The sequence below is a fragment of the Macaca nemestrina genome, chromosome 6, assembly GCF_043159975.1.
Source record: "Macaca nemestrina isolate mMacNem1 chromosome 6, mMacNem.hap1, whole genome shotgun sequence".
Taxonomy (NCBI): domain Eukaryota; kingdom Metazoa; phylum Chordata; class Mammalia; order Primates; family Cercopithecidae; genus Macaca; species Macaca nemestrina.
This window is the reverse complement of record NC_092130.1, coordinates 120440908-120460118: the sequence shown is the minus strand read 5'-3', so window position 1 is coordinate 120460118 and position 19211 is coordinate 120440908. Positions and strand designations below refer to the sequence as shown.

Below are 19211 nucleotides of genomic sequence, written 5' to 3'. Positions count from 1 at the left end.
CCTCTCCAGCCTGAATCACTGCAATTTCCTCCTAATCTTCCGACTTCCATCCTGGTTCCTGTTCAATCTGTTCCCCACAGTCGCCAAAGTGATCCCATTTAAGCACATCAGATCATGTCACTCCCCCTCTCATGACCTACATGACTCCTTATCTCACTTAAGGTAAGGGGCAGAGTCCATACAGTGACCCACAGGCCCTCACAGTTCTGTCCCCCACTATTTTTCTAAACTCATTTCCTTCTGTGCTTCCCTCACTCACTTCTCTCGAACTACGCTAGTCTTCCAGCCCTTTTCCAGATATCTTCATGGCTAACACCCTCACCCTCCTTCAAGTCTTTGCTAAAGTGCCACCTTCTCACAATGCATGCATACCCAATTCACACTCCCTACCTCTAACCGTCAACTTTTTTATATCATTTTCTAATATATTATATATCTTATTTATCATATTGATAATTATTACTTAATTCTATCTCCTCCCACTAGAATGTGAGTTCCATAAGGGCAGAGATTTTTGTCCGTTTTGCTCACTGATGTATTCCCAGTATCTAGGTGTTTAATAAATATTTTTACAAAATGAATGAATAAATTATAAACCCCCATAACTCTACCAGCTCTGAAAGTCTATGCCTTAAGCAGGCAGTTCCCCTCCCCCTTGCACACATTTTATTTTTCCATGAATTATCACAGTGAACACACCTCCTTAACTACCGCTATATCAAGAAATAGATGACTACCAGAGTAGCAAATGATATGCTTTGCTTCTTATCCTTGGCATCTAACATTACACCAGGCATCTAATAGGCATTCAATAAATGTCTGTGTAATTAATCAATTAATTAATATGATTCCAGCCATTTTTCTCAATAGCTGATTCACTACTCTGGTGCCTTGGAAAGAGCACAGCAAATTCAAAACCAAATGCATGTAACAGCACACATTGCCCTTTCGGAAACTCTCAATTCACTGAATTATGCAGATTTTCCAAATGTTGATACATTTCACTACACAATATTTAAAAGTCATATTTGTTAATACTACCACCATCTCATCAGGAAAATCTTTAAGTGTTGGAAAGAGATCAAGCTTGTGACAACAGACACGTTTCCCCAAAATTATTTCTCTTGAAAGTTCTAATTGTATCATTAGCAACAAAAATTATCAGTTAACTTATTTAAGGTATCGAGTTCATTTCATTCACATTTGAGAAAATGTCCACCAAATGTCCATGTCCGAGTAATCATTCCTCATCAGCATTCTTTCAAGTAAAAACAGTATTCCAAGAAAAGAGACAGATCAGTTCACGACTCAATTGCTCTAGTGCTTTTCCTCAAGACAGCCCTTGTACAGCCAAAGTGCCTTATGCATGCTTTGCATACTTTCCATACCACAGTGAATATTAAAAAGACATTTACAACATGATCAAGATTATTAAATTTAAATTATTTGACTGCTTTTACTGCTTCATCAAGGACATTCTTGCGTAAAACTGGGTTTTGTTCCGGTTTTTTCTTTTGAAAGTGCCTGACAATGAAGAATACGATGACTACTAGCACAGTTTGGTGTTACTGCTCTGATTCCCACTAAGGCACCCAAAGTTTTACCCTTCATTGCCTTTGTACAATCGGTGTAAATGTCGACACATGGTGGGGTTTGGTGGGGGAAAGCAATATCTTGGTGTTGTTATGAAAATAGTTTTGACCTCACGACTTGTCTCAGGACCCCCTAGGAGTCCACAGACCATACTTTGAGAACTGCTGGCTTATGACATTGCAACGGCTCATTCACATTACAATAAATTAAAATTTTTCCCAAGAATGTAAAGAAATCACTGCATACATCATTGTTAACATTCATATTTCACAGCTAAAACAATCTTGGAAAAAATTATTAGAACAAAGTTGGTGGACTCAAACCGTTCCATTTCAAAAGTTTCTACAAAGCTTCAGTAATCAAGACAGTGTGGTACTGGCATAGACATGTGCATATATATTATAGAACTGAGAGGCCAGAAATAAACTCTAACCTTTAATTTTCAACAAAGGGGCCAAGGCAATTCCACAGGGAAAGAATAGTCTTTTCAAAAGATAATGCTGGACAGCTGAATATTCACATGCAAAAGAATGAAGTTGGACCCCACATCAGCCATACACAAAAATTAACTCAAACTATATGAGAAATTTAACTTTAAAAAAAGGCCTAAAGGTAAAAACAAAATAGAACTATAACAATCTTAGAAGAAAATGTAGGAGTAAATCTTTATGATGTTGTATTAGTTAATAATTTATTAGACATCACACCAAAGGCAAAAGGGATTAAAAAGATTAAGTTGTAAGTCATTAAAATTAGAAACTTTTGTGCTTCGAAAGACATCATCAAGAAAAAAAAGACAACCCACAGACTTGGAGAAAATATTTGCAAATCATATGTCTGATAACAAATTCGTATCCAGAATGTTTAAAGCACACTTATACCTCAATAATAAAAAGACAAATAACACAATTTTAAAAAGAGCAAATAATTTGAATAGACATTTTGCCAAAGAAGATATATGAGTGGCAAGTAGGCACATGAAAAGAAACTCAACATCATTCATCATTAGGGAAATACAAGTCAAAACCACAATGAGATGCTATTTCACACCCACTAAAATAGTGATTATTTTTTAAAAATATATTGAAATGATGTAGAGAAATTAGAACCTTTGTACATTATTGGTGGAAATATAAATTGATACAGCCACTTTGGAAAACAGTTTAGAAGTTTCTCAAAATGTTAAATATACAGTTACCACATGACCAAGCAATTCCACTCTTAGGTATAGACCCAACAGAAATCAGAACATATGTCCACATAAAGATTTGCACATAAATGTTCACAGAAGCATTATTCATAATAGCTAAAAAGGGGAAACAACCCAAATGTCCATCAACCAATGAATGGACAAATAAAATGTGCTATATCCATATGACGGATTATTTGGTAATTAAAAGGAATGAAGTACTGATACATGTTATGCTGTAGATGAAACTCAAAAGCATTATGCTAAGAGAACACAGTCAGTCACAAAAGACCACATACTGTATGGTTCATTTATAAGAAATGTCCAGAATAGGCAAATTCCATAGAGACATAGATTGCAGGTTGCCTAAAGAGAGTGACTGCTAATGGATACAAGGCTTCTTCGGGGATAATGAAGATGTTCTAGAATTAGATTATGGTGATGGCTGCACGACTCTGCAAATATACTAAAATCCATTGACTCATACGCTCTAATGGGTGACCTTTATGGTGTGTGAATTATGTCTCACAAAGTTGTTAGAAGTCAACATAAATGGAAGAAGAGCAACCATTCACATAAAAATAAACAAAATTGTCAATGTTTTCTTTAAGAATTTTTCAGTAGGTGTAGTTAATTACAATTTGACTTTTTTAGGTCTGCACTAAAATTACTCACCCAGTAGCAGGGTACCTTATTGCTATTACTGAAAATGATGAACCTTTGATACACTTGCAATATCTGAGAAAAAGAAACACAGGGGTCTCAGCAGGGCTCCCTTCTAAAGTCACTCGATTTCTAAAAAGTAACCACTAGATTTGAAGTCATCAGAGTGTTAACTATGGGGATGGTTGGTTCAGTACCCAACATCCTGACAGCACATCTGACCATTTGTATTGTATTGGAGACCACATCCTCAGCTCAGAAAGAGAGCTGAACTCATTTCTGATAGAAAGTACACTGCATACTGTTCCTCCAGGGACTGAAGTTGACTCTTCTTAGAGCGAGACATTCCCCAACATTGGAACAAAAATGACTCCCACTTCTTTTCTCAGCTAAACCTGTTCAGAAAAAAGAAAGAAAGAAAGGCAGGAAGGGAGGGTGGGAGGGAAACTCAGAGATACTTTCAGTATCTAAAGTTGTGAAACTAGACAATCAGGAACGCACAGTCAGAGAGCTGGAACGGGCCAAGAGCCCCTGCCCCCTCCAGCCCATGTCCCCACACCTGCCACAGACCAGACAGGAGCACAATAAACACTCACCACAAAGTGGGGAAGGAAAATCCAGGCAGGAGCCTCTATGTAAATAAATCTCCCTCCTGTCCTCCCCTTGCACTTGGCCTGCTAATTCTTATATAACCCAAGGAGATAGCTAGAAAGAAGTTTGATTGGTGACCAATTTTGAGGACTTTTATTAAAACTCTAATTTAAGTCTTCAAGAGTTTCCAGTCATGGATACTGTAGATAATATTGCAGATGATGAAAGCATCTTCAAAATCTTAGCTGAGACACTTTACAGTCTTCCCTGGTGTACTCTGATGGCAACAAGGTCCCTTGCCCCCCTCCCACCTTGTAGAATTCCAGCGCCCCCCTCAACAGTCCTAGCAAAGGAAAACATGCCTGCTGACAGTGAGCCATCATCCACCATTCTCACTTATTTGGATTTGGTTTCCTAATGCTAAACTATGAAATTTGAAAAAAAAAAAAAAAGAAAGAAAGGAAACCACATCCTTTTTACTCTCAGTATATAGATGGAGGCAGTTAAGAACTGAAAACAGATTTTCAGGTTGATTGATGTGGGACAGCAGTCACAATGAGGAACTCCTACAGATTTCTGGCATCCTCTCTCTCAGTTGTCGTTTTTCTTGTGCTAATTCCTGAAGGTAAGACTGATTCTTCTCATTTCCATTATGACCACGAAGCAAAATGGAGCAGACTTGCAATGAACTTTTGGTAATATTACCTTCCTATACTGAAAGAAGATGTTTTCCCCCAAGCCTTAAAATGTTTAGCCAGGCACAATGGCACATGCCTGTAGTCCCAGCTACTAGGAAGGCTGAGGTGGAAGGATTGCATGAGCACAGGAGTTTGAGTCCAGGCAGGGCAACATAGTGAGACCCTGTCTCTATTTTTTTTTAAATAGCATTCTTTCTTGGATTTTAAATATTTCTGTATTTTAGAAGAAAAAAACATCTTTTCTTCTCACGATTATTTTGCAAAAGATAGCAGAACCACCAATGCTTATTGCTGCCAATTTGTAACTTGAAAACTGCCAAAAAAGACAATGTAAAAATGAGTGAACAAAACCCTCGTGTTAGTAAAACAAATAGTACCTTCCAGGAAAGGAATAGTGGCAAGTTAGTCAACTCAGCCTTTCCTGCTGCAGAAAATGCATAGATCATTTAAAGAAAACTAAGACAAATCTGATCTAGACACCAAAAGTGAATCAGGAATTATTAGAATTTTTATACTTATTTCTCAGGTCTAGAGACTCTTTGGCAATACATTAAGACATTAGGCCAGTTCCCTCATTAACCCTTTGGGAGTGCTATAATATTTTTTATTAAGCTAATTTTTTGTCTACCAAATGGTAATCAATATTTCTGCTTTTGCATGAGCTGCGCATGCATGGGTTAAAATGCTGTATAATTCATGGTATCACCACTGAAAGGGTGACAGCTCTTGGGGAGCTCCAGATTTCCCTTGAAGAACCTACTAGGAAGTGAGGACTACACTCGAGCTGTAGCAATATGGAGCCAACCATGGTTTTTCCCATGATTCATCAGCTTTTGGAGGCAGGGACTTATGTAATAACCTACCTTGCCAGGAATTCCCAAAGAACTCTGGTTTATCATGCACCTAAATATGAGAAGACTTTGGGAGGCTGAGGCGGGTGGTTCACAAGGTCAAGAGATCGAGACCATCTTGGCCAACATGGTGAAACCTTGTCTCCACTAAAAACACAAAAATTAGTTGGGCATGGTGGTGTGTGCCTGTAATCCCAGCTACTCGGGAGGCTGAGGCAGGAGAATTGCTTGAACCAGAGTGTCAGAAGTTGCAATGAGCTGAGATCGCACCACTGCACTCCAGCCTGGCGACAGAGCAGGACTCTGTCCCCCCCCCCAAAAAAAAAAGATAGAGAGGGAAGAAATATAAAAATAACAAGACTGCAGGACATTTGAGACAAAGGTTGGCTATGTTATAAGCAGGGCATAGTATGACTATATTCAGGCATGTTAAATTCTCCATACAGAAAAAAACAGGGCAGATAAATCCAGCCATATCTTTTCTTCAAAGGAAACAACAAAAGCAAACTGCTGTGCTCCTCTTTGTTTCCTGTGTTCAGAGAGGGCAGTGTGGGCCCATATAAGGAACAGACACAGCAAAGCAAGGCACGGTTGAAATCTATCTGTACATGAATCATTCTAGGAAAATTGGGATTGGGTGAAGTTCTCTTGTTTCTATAAGCTCTTTACCCTTTTATTTCTAGAGTCTAGAATTTCTTCCTCCCAGTTCCCTTTTTAAAAGCAGAGACCTCTGCTTTTTCAAATCACACTAGGCACATTTCATGTGGTCACTCTCCTCCTTGCTCTCACCCTCATAAAATCTTACGAAAGGCTTCTATAGCTGCCATTAATACTTGCCTGTGAATTTGGCAATGACTTAGTCCTAATTATGGAACAAGAGGCACTGTGCCCTATTCAAGAAACCATGAGTCTCAGCAAAAGTATTTTGGGAGAATCCAAGAACATCTGGTGCGGGAGGTGGAGAGCTCAGAGTGTATCACTAAGACATAAGGTGCTCTATCTATCAGCATGTATGGTTTGCCTTGTGTTTAGCTCTCACTGTTCCCTAACAATGGGTCTCTACTTCTACACTATCATCATCAAGGAAATGTCACTTAGGCAGAATTCTCGGCATATAGTATCTTCTCTCCTCTCTTCCATATCTCAGTGGAAAATACCTTAGATTAAACCACATGGTTTGGTCTAGAGATTGAAAGGGAGGTGTAATCGATGTTATTTTCTTAACTTATGAGTGAGAACAGTGCAATTTAATAACCAAAACTCTCATAATGACCAAAGGACTGAGGGGGAGGGTCACAGCCAAATGATGCTAATATTGGTTCATAAGCTGTGTTTTTGCAATGGCTTGGGGTTAAAAGGGAAGTTATGAGGCTTCTAAAAGTCTTATCTATTTCCCCAAAATTAATACTTAGCCAAAAAGGGTGGAAGCACTTGAGGTTGTCACTACCACTGGCATCTCCTGCAGCAACTGTTGATGGTAAAGACCAAGGCAGAGCTTTCTGCCCTGGGGCCTGAGGTTGCTGGTTTGTGACATCTAGCCTAATGATCCTGGAACAGTCAATGGCCTGGCTTCTATGTGTGGAAGAGCAGGACCCTAAAGTCCAACAGGAATAGGATTTGCATCAGATGTCTGCAGGTCTACATAGAGTAAAAACAAGGAGAAATGCTCTCAACCAGACTTCCTCTCTGAGTGCAAAAAGTATGGCTGGTCTTAGAAACATGACTTTGTGTAGAGCTCTTTGGGGTTGAACACCAATCTGATTTGTCTTTTTCCATTGAACAGATGTCTGTGAAGAAATTATTGGAGGAAATGAAGTAACTCCTCATTCAAGACCCTACATGGTCCTACTTAGTCTTGACGGAAAAACCATCTGTGCTGGGGCTTTGATTGCAGAAGACTGGGTGTTGACTGCAGCTCACTGTAACTTGTAAGTGCCTGGGTTTTTTAAAAAAAGTTTGTAAAGATACTCTAATTTGGGGAAACATTAATAAAAAGAGCAGACCAGGCACAGTGGCTCACACCTGTAATCCCAGCACTTTGGGAGGCCAAGGCAGGTGGATCACATGAGGTCAGGAGTTTGAGACTAGCCTGACCAACATGGTGAAACCCCATCTCTACTAAAAATACAAAATTAGCCAGGCATGGTGGTGCATGTCTGTAATCCCAGCTACTTTGGAGGCTGAGGCAGGAGAATTGCTTGAACCTAGGAGACGGAGGTTGCAGTGAGCCGAGATCGCGCCATTGCACTCCAGCCTAGGCAACAAGAGTGAGACTCCATCTCAAAATAAAATAAAATAAATAAAATAAAATAAAATAAATAGTAGATCCCACTAAAGCCATGGGAGGTTCACATGTATCGTCGTGTCGCTTAAGTCTTTAGGCACTTGCTTAAGCCTAAAAGGAAGTTAAGCCCAGACTTGCCACAAAGAATCAGGCAATGAGGAAGCAGCATCCACAAGCTCTTTCTGTAGATCTCCACTAAGCCATTGGGTACAGGTGCTGCAGAGCTTTGCTTCTGTCATGACTGCATGCCCAGGTAGAATTAGCCTCAGCATGGAAGGGTGAAACTTTCAGTGCCCCCTCAGAGCCCTGGGTGCAACCATCAAGTACAGAAAGCTTGTGTCCAATGCCTTCTTGTATGCCTCGGTGAATTCCTGTCACATCTTTGGCCACCTCTTCACTCCTGTCAACCGCTACATTCAACCTCTTCCCAGGCCTTGTCTTTTCGTACTCTGTAAATCAAGCCTGTAAACCTAGGCCATTCAATATGATAGCCACTAGTTAGAGGTAGCTATGTAAATTTCAATCAATTAAAGTTAAATAAAATATCAAATTAGTTCCTCAATCGCACTAGCCACATTTCAAGTCCTCAGTAGCCACATGTGGCTAGTGCAGATAAATAGAACATTTCATCATAAAAATATGCTCTACTGGAAAGCACTGTTCTAAGGTCTTTTTCTTTTATCTTTTATTATTTACTTTTTATTGACATATAATAGTTGCACATATGTTGGGGGTACATGTGATCGTTTAAGTGAGACTAATCTCAGCTGATGTAATGGAAAAGAGGCAGTGTGCATAATCTGGTTGGTGTAGTTTATACTAGGTTGTGAATGATGATAGCCTTAACCATCAGTTCATCAGAAAGCATTTTGATTTTGATAACCAAAATGAATCTTTAAGAGAAAAAAAAGACTCCTGAACCCCTCCTTCAGACCACCATCCCTTCAACATCAATGCCATGCAAATAGGGTCCTCCATGGGGCAATCTGTTTCTGAAAGTTTTCCCATTTGAGTTTGTTGTTTTCTTTAAAAGACCCCTTCATTACATTACTTTACAACTATTGGCTGCTTTTTGCTTCGTCCCTGGACTACTGAGATCTTTGCTTCCCATCACAGCTAATAAGTAATTCTCCATCACAGCTAAATAAGGCAGGGGTAGAGGGGCAGACAAGCACAAGGCTTGGCTTTGCTGCCATGGAATTCTCTTGTTTTTCAATGAACCTAGTTTACCTTTTTATAAACAAGTTGGTGATGATGACGACGATGAATTCATAACCATTCTTTTATTCATAAATATTATTTTATTTTTTAAAGCACACATTTTCTTTCTGAGCCACAAAGAAGTCTCCCCACCTCCATACTTACAAATGGGACAATGAAACTGATCAGCATATATGCTCAATTGCTAATACAAAGAATAAATCCAGTAAATAATGTTGTATCTGTTCTCAGGGACAAAAGGTCCCAGGTCATTCTTGGGGCTCACTCAATAACCAGGAAAGAGCGAGAAAAACAGATAATGCGTGTTAAGAAAGAGTTTCCCTATCCATGCTATGACCCAGCCACACACGAAGGTGATCTTAAACTTTTACAGGTACGTGTCTTTGATTGTCTTCTCAAAAGTCATAGAACCTTCTACAATCTGGCCACCAACATGAAAACATTTCCTTGGTGCCCCTGTTGTAAAAACTCACATAAAGAGGATCCTGAAAATTTGGACTATAATCTAAGTTAAAATGTAAATATCTTATCCCATTAACACTTTATGTTTTTCTTCCAACAGCTAACAGAAAAAGCAAAAATTAACAAATATGTGACTATCCTTCATCTGCCTAAAAAGGGGGATGACGTGAAACCAGGAACCATGTGCCAAGTTGCAGGGTGGGGGAAGATTCACAATAGTGCATCTCAGTCTGATACGCTGAGAGAAGTCAATATCACCATCATAGACAGAAAAATCTGCAATGATCCAAATCACTATAATTTTAACCCTGTGATTGGAATGAATATGGTTTGTGCCAGAAGCCTCCGAGGTGGAAAAGACTCGTGCGATGTAAGTAAAATAAGATCCCACATTTAGCTATTGAAGTAAGTCATGCAGACAGAGAAAATGTAACATCATGCTTTGTTTTGTCATGGCACTGGCTTCTACAGGATCCTAGAGTTTCTTGAAATAAGTTTAATAAAACCCCAGTCAAATACATGAATGTGCTCAGCTCAAGTGAGTCATTAATCAAAAATAAGAAGCTCACTGCTAGTGCATGGGGTGCATGCACTACATATTTTTGACTTCTTACAAAAATTACTAAGAAGCAATGTTTGGTCTCATTTTTCATATTAACATACAGAGATCTAAACTTGAAGATATACAACACTTAGAAGAGTTGAAGTTAAGGTTCCTCAAGGCCATTCAGTACACTTTCCCCATTTCAGTACATTCCCTCTCCTTCTCCACTACGTTCCTCTGCCATTTAACATCGGTGTGTCTGAAATGTCTGTCAAGCCTGGCTGAATATTTCCAGCCAGACCCTATAGCTTCCCAGAGCTTAGTTTAATCCCCAGTAAACATGCTGTTCAATGTTCAAAGCATGACTCATACCAGAAAATGTGTAAGCTTCCATCCTAGAACCCCCTGAGAAGGGGTGGGACAGGGCCATGCTTAAAGACAAGAATAGAAGAAACATTTTACAGATTTTTAAACTGAATACTAGCTTGCATTTCTCATTTGTCCCAAAGACCTTACAGAGTCTTACCTGAAGAAGGGTATGCAGTATGCATGGTTTGGGAGTTACCAGAGATTGAGAAATCCAAAGGTCTCTGTCCTTCCCTAGATCTATGTCTTGCCTTCAGAACCAAAGCTAGTCAAATCCCAGGAAAAGAAAACATTTGTCTTTAGTACCTGTCCACTTTCTCTTCTCTGCCCTAGTTCCCCCATTCCCTCCCTCGTCCACCACGCTGGGCTCCCAGGAACCCAGAACCTTCATGCTTTTGGAAACCACAAGCTTTTGGAACCCACATGCAGCATCCTAAGGCCACGGCAGCATACTAAGATGTTAGTTCCCATCCCACCAGCCACCCGCCACCACTGAAGCTTGGCAATCCTTCCCTGTTCTCTCAACACCCCGAAATTGGCTATTGATGAATTAAACCTAAAGGACTAATTCTGCAAATGCCATTACTGTAACAGGCAGGGGAACTATACCTGTCCAGGGAGGATCCCGGGTTCTAACATGGTTCTTTATTTCGTATCTCTATAAGGCCCACTTTTGCCTGAAAGGGACTGATGTGGTTTTGTTTCTTTTGGAAGGCAATTATCTGCTAGAAGAACCAGAAAACATAGTTTTTATTCTTTGCTTCAATGTACCATCTGCATTTGACTATTTTGCCGCTTGAGTTATTAAGCATTTTGAGAAAATGACAAATAAACAGGAGACTTTCCTTTCCAAAAGCAGAGCAACAGTCTCAAAATTAGCTGATAACATGTGCAAGTTTCATTTTGATTTTCACTGGCTCATAAATAAACCAAGTGAACCAATTCAAAAATACTAAAATATTTCCAAATGTTTTAATTTTTAAGCACTATCTTCAATGAGATCAAGGTTGGTCTTAACTCATATTAAATGCTACAGAATTTCTTCCATTTCACTAGTGGTAATGCTGAACACTGACCCCTCTTGTTTTCCTCCAGGGAGATTCTGGAAGCCCTTTGTTGTGTAACGGTGTTTTCCGAGGGGTCACTTCCTTTGGCCGTAAAAATAAATGTGGAGACCCTGGTGGGCCTTGTGTCTATATTCTTCTCTCAAAGAAATACCTCAGCTGGATAATTATGACTATCAAGGGGGCAGTTTAAATAACTGTTTCATTTCATTTTCTGTGGCTTCTTAATGCTTTCACAAATAAAACCAATTTGCATGACTGTACCTGTTTCCTCTCTTGTAAACTTAGTGGGCAGATCTGCTCCAGCAAAGTGAAGCAGAGTTATACGGCAGCCTTGTAGATAATGCAAGGGGGAGGGATTATGTGATCAATGTCACCAGAGTCATTTATGCGTCAAGTGACATGGGAATGCTTCCTGAATTATTCATCTCTCTGTCTCAGTAGAATCCAGCAAGAATGACCCTAAGATCAAGTCTAACAACAAATGCAGTAAAGGGCTCCACAATTCCACAGGAAACAGAAACAGCCAGTCTGGAACAGCCAGTCTGCAGCCAGTCTGGAAAAGGAAATATAGGGCATTGTTCCACATTAACAACTGCTTTTCATGCTATACACAAGAATCTGAGTCTATGGGAGAAAAAGAAACAAGCAATGCCTTACAGCATTTTCCAAATTCTAGGGCATACAAATACAGTACTTGGGCAGCCAAGAAAATTATACAGTAGAAAGTCAGCCTTCTTTCTCAGTGCCTTGCATTTAAGCCTTGGAGTACCTAGGTGATTTCTCAGTTCTCTTTGTTCTTGAGACTGGGTAGATCCAATCAACATGAGAGTTACAGTGGCTGCCATCCCATAGTAGAGAGTGAGTGTTCACTTGTGTCCAGAAAGTTTTCTTTGGAAAAAGCCCTTATCATATTTTTTCAACATAGTGAATTTAGTAGGTAGTCATCAGCCTGCAGTCACTTCAAGATGTTATTATGTGAACAGATTCTTTCAATTTCTATAGTCCCTTTAGTAATATAAATTTTATATATGTATATTATATATTATGTAATACAAATTTCAATATATACATATATGTGTTTATCTACATATGTATATACATACACATACACACATATATATACACATATACACACACACATATACATGCATAATACATATTCAAACCAATAACATACAGCAACACTAAGAGACAGGCTCTTAAAACAAAGGAAGGTGCAAAAATAAAACACCAACAACAAAGGAAGGAGCATAGCTTAAAGACTGGCTAAAATAATAGTACATTGGTTTTCAACCATGGTCGTTCATTAGACTCACTAAGCTCTTTAAAACTACCAATGCCCAGGTCCTACCTCTACACATTTTGATTTAATTGGTATTTGGTGGGACCCGGGATGTAGTATTCTTTATGTGAGCTCCCCAGTGATTGTAATATGCAACCAGGGATGAATCTTTATACTAGAAAAGGAGGCCTGGTGCTACTATATAAAAGAGAGGCTCTGAGAGAGTAACTACGATGATATTTTAAATACTTGCTACAATTCCCTCATTGCTAGTTAGGACTTTAACTGCAAAAAGAGAATGGAATATTCCCTACTGTCAATACGTACTACAGATTTTGAACTCTGTTTAAAAAGTGGTTGTATGGAACCCTTGTTAACTGCTGGTAGAAGTATAAATTAGTACAACGTCATAGGAAAATTGGCAGTGTCTACTAAAACTCAACATATATATAAACATATGACCTAGCAATTCCACTCCTGGGTAGATCCCAAACAGACATGAGTGCTTTTATCCACCAAAGATGTGTTCTGGAATGTACATAGCAGCTTTATTCTTGGAAGTCAAAACTAGAAATAACTCAAATATCTACACACAATAAAATGGATAAACAACTGTTATACAGTCATACAATAAAATATTACACAGCAATGAAAAGAACAAACTTCAGTTTTATGCAACACCAATTTAATGTTGAGGAAAAGTGAGATAAAAAAGAATACACATGATGAGATTCCATTTATCTAAAAGTTGGCATAGGGGAAAACTAATCCACGGGGATAGGAGTCAGAAAAATGTGGAGGTGCTAACTAGGAGTGGACACGAGGGATCCCTTTAGGGTACTAGAGATGTTCATATCTTGATCTAGATGGTGGTTGCACAGTTGTTTATTCACAAATTTAAAACTCATCAAGCTATAAACTTAAGACTTATGTGCTTTACTATATGTGAATTATTACTCCATGAAAAATTTTTAATTTCAAAATTTAAAAATAAGTTGTAGCCCAGGCTTTTGTGTGCTATATGAAAGCTTACCTTTTTCTTTATGAAAATCATATTCCAAACTTCCCAACAAAACTAATCATAGTAACAGATACATTAATATTTTTCTTAAATGAGAGCCTGTTGTTCACATGCCAGTATTAATTGAGAGAAGTGGCCTTTGGTCATGACATAGTGTCGTCAGAGTATTAAAACAGAAGTATCCACAACAGAATAGCAGGGGACACTGGAAATGGTCTAATCATTTTGCTCATTTTCTTCTAAACATTTTCTTACAGTTTATACCTGGCTTATTAGGAAGATCAAATTAAAACCATTAAAGAAGAGTGTGCATTGCAGAAAACGATCACACCTGTGGCTTTCAGTGGCCTAAAATTTTCTAAGGCAAGAATTACTAACATTACCAAACAGATTTAAATTTTAAAAACAGGGAAAATAAATATATATATTGACAAATTAACACTAATTTAACAGAAGAGTCCTAAACTCCCCTGGTATATACCATTCTACTTTTGAATTCTCAAAGTTTTTGTTATGTTGTATCGATTTTGGGGGCATAGGGAATGGGTATGTATTAGTAAAAACAAGTCATGTCAAAGCAAAAAAAAATAATAATCAGCCAATATTTGTTATCTGTCATATGCAGAACATACTAAGGAGCACCAAAAAATATAATGCATGCTCTCTCAAGCCTTCAATTTAAACTCCTCAGGATGTTAAAACCAAAATAACCAATGATTCAGACAGTAATAAGATTTTTTTAAACAGCTGTAATAGTATAGTAATACCAGGTAGATGATACAGGCTAATGCCAAGAACTCAAACCCAGGTAACATCATTTCAAAACACTTCCTGGAGAGGTTAGGACTTGTGTGGGTGTGTAAAGGAAAAGGAGAGAGAAGCAAGAATTCAGATTAGAAGAAAAGCTCCAACAAGGCAGGAAATCACAAGACTTAACCAAAGTCTTAATATAGGAGATGAATGTGAATTAACATTCAAAAGACAGAACAGTGAACTGATCAAGTTTGAAGGAACCTTAGCAGTGATCAAATCCAAATTCCTATCCTTGCAGATGTTGCAACACATCCAAGGTTACAGGGTGTATTTATGGCAGAGCCAAGGCAAGAACAGATCTAACTTCAAGTCCTGGGCTCAGGACTCCAGAGGCCGAGGTCAAAGGTGCTTGGTAATAGGGTGTCCTCGAGAGTTTACGAGCAGGAGACTGAGAGGATCAGCACGGGACTTTTAGATGCTTAACCTAGCAGTGGTGTGGAGTCAAGAGAAACAGTTATAAGGCAACTACAGCAGACTGGCTGTCAGGCACGCAGGATGTGACTAAGTGAAACAAAAGAAAAGAGAGCAAAGGGTGAACCAAGGAAGCACAGAGAAGAACCAGGAGGTTCCCTGAGTAGGGGACCAGGATAGGGATAAGACCATCAGGAGGAGAAGAGATTCCTACAGAACTGATTTTTAGAGAAAGTAATATGCATGCTTAACATACTGCCTAGCATATAGTGAGATTTTAATAAATGTTTTTCAAGTGAATGGGTCGTGTTTTCAATGTGTTGAGATTGAGCTAAAGACAGGAAAGAATCTCGAAAGGGAACTATCCCGAGGCAATCAGAAATATGAGGTTTGGAGCTAGGGAGAAAAGTCAGATGGGAAAGAAGTAGAAATCTTTGCTGTAGATGTTATTCTGAATAAAGTAGTGAAAATGAATCTCTAGAAAGGGGTAAGAAGGGGAGGAAGAAGAAAAGGGGGAGGAAGAGGGGCAGAAAGAGGAAAGCAGAGAAGGAAAGAAGTCGATCTCTGGGAAGCAGAGCAAATAAAGCAATCTGAGAAAGAACAGGAAAACAGGCATTCACATCAAGAAGAGTATTTCAACTTGTTTGATACTCATAAAAACTCCATGGAGAAGACATAGCCAACATCATCATCTTCACTTAGAAATAAGGAAACTGAAACCTAGAGGGGCTGGGTGCTAGTAGCAATTCCATACAGAGGCCGTCCCATCAGCTGCAGCAGAAAACACCTGGGTCTGGTCTGGACTCAAAGCCAGGTGCAGCACTCTGCCCCTGTGGCCTGGGGGAAAAGGGAAAGACAGTTCATACTCCTCCACGTTACATGGGCTGCTGCTCAGGACTATAGGCAATGTGAGGTGGGGTCATGAGTCCCATCCCAGGATAAAGGGCTTTCCCAAACCCACCAAGTTCAGAGCTGCCACCAACTGAGCCATGCTGGGAGACAGCAGTCAGGGCTGACTGGGACAGTTTTCTCCCTCAGTGCTCTTGCCCCTGTATCAGTGTCCTGTGGCTGCCATAACAGATCACCACTCACTGGGTGGCTTAAAACAACAGAAATTGATTCTCACAGTTCTGGAGATGGGAAGTCTGAAATCATGGGGTCACAGGGGCAGTGCTCCCTAGGGATGCTCTCGAGGTGATTCTGTGCCTTGCGGCTATTGGCAATCATTGCTCTGTGGCCACATCACTCCAGGCTCTGCCTCTGTGGCCACATCACCTCTTCTTCTGTGTGTCTGTTCTCCTCTGTGTGTCTCTCACAAGGATACTTGTCATTGGATTTAGGGCCACCTGGATAATCCAGGATGATTTTATGTCAAGATCCTTAATGACATCTCCAAATGCAATATTTCTAAATAGGTCCCATTCTGAGGTTCCAGAGATTTAGCATGGATATCCTTTAGGAGACAATTTATCAGCCTACCACACCCTTCATGCCCTATACTGTTGTTAGTTCTGTCGTCTCTAATCCACCCATTCCTACGAATGCCAGTGCTATGCTCCTGCCACATACCCCAGGCCTCCCCAAGAAGTATCCCACTGGGCCCCAGCTTTCAGTAAACTAATCAGATAAACTGAAGCAGCAAGTTTACATTTATAAAGACAATGCAGGCCCCTTTTATAGGTGAGGGAAAAGATTTGGGGATACCAAATGTGTTGCCAAAGGTCACACAGCTAATTAATGGCAGAGCCAGAACTAGGATCCAATTCAACGCTCTGACTATTCAGACCACACACCAAACCCTGACCAAAGAATCTCTTTTTTTATGGAAGACCACTGTCTATTATTTAAAAAATAATAAAACCATATAAATGAAAAGCAACTTGATTTAGTTGTTTTAAAAGGATAAATATAGGAGATGGACACAGTGGCACACGCCTGCAGTCCCAGCTACTCAGGAGGGTCACTTGAAGCAAGGTGTTTGAGGCTACAGTGCACTATGATCAAGCCTGTGAATAGCCACTGCACTCCAGCCTGGGCAACATAGCAAGATCCAGCCTCTTAAAAAGAAGAGGATAAATATATAATAAAACATTACTCTAATGCTTTTATTTATTTATTTATTTATTTATTTTGAGACAGGGTCTCACTCTGTCACCCAGACTGGAGTGTAGTGGTGCAAACACAGTTCACTGCAGCCTCAACCTCCTGGACTCAAGTGATCCTCCCACCTCAGCCTCTCAAATAGCTGGGACTATAGGGAGTGTGCCACCACGTCCGGCTAATTTTTGTAATTTTTCTAGAAATGGAGTCTGTGTTGCCCAGGCTGCACTAATGCTTTTAAATTAATAAGAAAGAAAAGTCTATTCAATAAATATAATAGGTAATAAATATGTCTTCACTCTTCTGTGTTGTGATGAAGAAGAGAAAAAGGGAAAAGGAGTAACGGTGGGGGGAAATCCCAATCTTTTCCAAAGCATGCACTGAAAACTATCTTGACTTAAAAATTGGAAAGGTACTTCTAGAATTTGTCAGAAAAATGGCATTTGGATTGGATGCAAAGGCATTCTTGAAGTTTTTCTCGCATATCAGTGACAATCTTAATTTACCAGATAGTGGGAAATGTCTTCTTTATGTCAGACAAAGGTCCTTTTTAGGGTTTATTTTCCCAGGTTCTAAGAATACAGACACTGAAAGCATGAAAATGTTGTCTATTTCTGCAACTATAGTCATAAATGAGACCACATATTGACACACGGAATGGTGAAACCAAGCCAAAGGCCAGATCTCATCCTACAAGCTAAAGAGCTACCTACTCCGATTTTAAAGCTTAAAAATTACAACTCTTTAATAGGTGGGAATAATCATAAGTTACCTTTCTTCTGTGGTCAGGTGGATGAGGTCTCTTTAACTGAAATTTTCCCTCCCAAAAAAAGTCATGACTATGGTTAACAGGGTAAAACTTAGTAAAGGTGTGACCAGAATCTAGAATAGTTTTGTTCCAAACTTTGTGACCACAACCCACAGCCAAAACTACGTTTTATGTAGCAACCCCATATATAGACACATAAATGTACTACATAACCATAACAAAAGTTTCACAAAATACTACCTAATTTTCCATTTTCCCATCTATACTATTCTATTTCACTTTTTATTGCTGATCTTGACTCACTACATTCATAATCCAATGATCATAACCCCTAGTTTGAAGACACTGATCCAGATCCCAATCATCAGGTGTATGTCGAGGGCTCTGTTCTTGACCCACAATGGAAACACAGCCTCACAACAAAAGCCATAAAAATTAAATACCTAGGCAGTATCAGGGGACACAGCAGTGCTCCCTCAGTGTGTTCATGGAACAAGTACTTCAAGATGCCCCCCACTACAGATTTCCCAAGTGTGTTTGGGGAAACAACAAATGCTATCACCTTCTCTTGGTGATGCACAATACACATAATCTATCCAAGCCTTTGGAAGGTCCTTAAGAAAGAAAACACTGGCCAGGCACGGTGGCTCACATCTGTAATCCCAGCACTTTGAGAGGCCGACGTGGGTGGATCACCTAAGGTCAGGAGTTCGAGACCAGCCTGGCCAACATGGTGAAACCCCATCTCTACTAAAAATACACAGAAATAAGCCAGGAGTGGTAGTTGGCACCTGTAGTCCCAGCTACTAGGGAGGCTGAGGCAGAAGAATCACTTGAACTTGAGAGGTGGAGGTTGCAGTGAGCTGAGATGGTGCCACTGAACTTCAGCCGGGGCGACGGAGTGAAACTCTGCCTCAAAAAAAATTAAATAAAAAGAAAATAAAGAGAAAAAACTGTTCTAGCTTAACCCCAAATTTCCAAACTTACTGACCACATGGCATGTTTTTGTATTAACAACTTTGTATACATGTTTTGTATAACTGCTAAACACTTTTGAGAAATACTGTATGTAGAAGGAACTAATGGGTTAGAGATGAAAATGAGTGTCTAAGAGCTCAAAAGTAACCTCGTCTCCAACTATAAGCATTTTAAGAGAAAAGGTTAAAATGCACTCTTGGAAATTCTGTCTAATATTAGTGAAAAAATTCACAAGGAGTTAAAACTAAAGTACTTATCACTTGTAAGGGCCAGAGAAACAAGGAAATACACCTGATAAGTACATTCTT

General features: G+C 39.4%; 2 protein-coding genes across 2 annotated transcripts in view; one reads left to right on the top strand and one right to left on the bottom strand.

The window, feature by feature from the left end:
• The first annotated feature begins 4553 nt into the window (after positions 1-4553).
• On the top strand, positions 4554-11785 carry GZMA (granzyme A). The gene is given in 5 exon segments (NM_001305932.1): positions 4554-4661; positions 7369-7513; positions 9322-9463; positions 9653-9922; positions 11558-11785. Coding segments are annotated over 5 exon segments (789 nt in total). The 5' UTR covers positions 4554-4591; the 3' UTR covers positions 11720-11785.
• A 1195-nt stretch (positions 11786-12980) lies between these two features.
• Positions 12981-19211, bottom strand: part of LOC105499384 (cell division cycle 20B) — a 62271-nt gene continuing 56040 nt past the window's right edge. Inside the window, exon 12 of the mRNA XM_011771930.2 lies at positions 12981-15893. Coding sequence (XP_011770232.2) covers positions 15793-15893 — 101 coding nt within the window. The 3' untranslated portion in view covers positions 12981-15792. The remainder of the gene's footprint in view (positions 15894-19211) is intronic.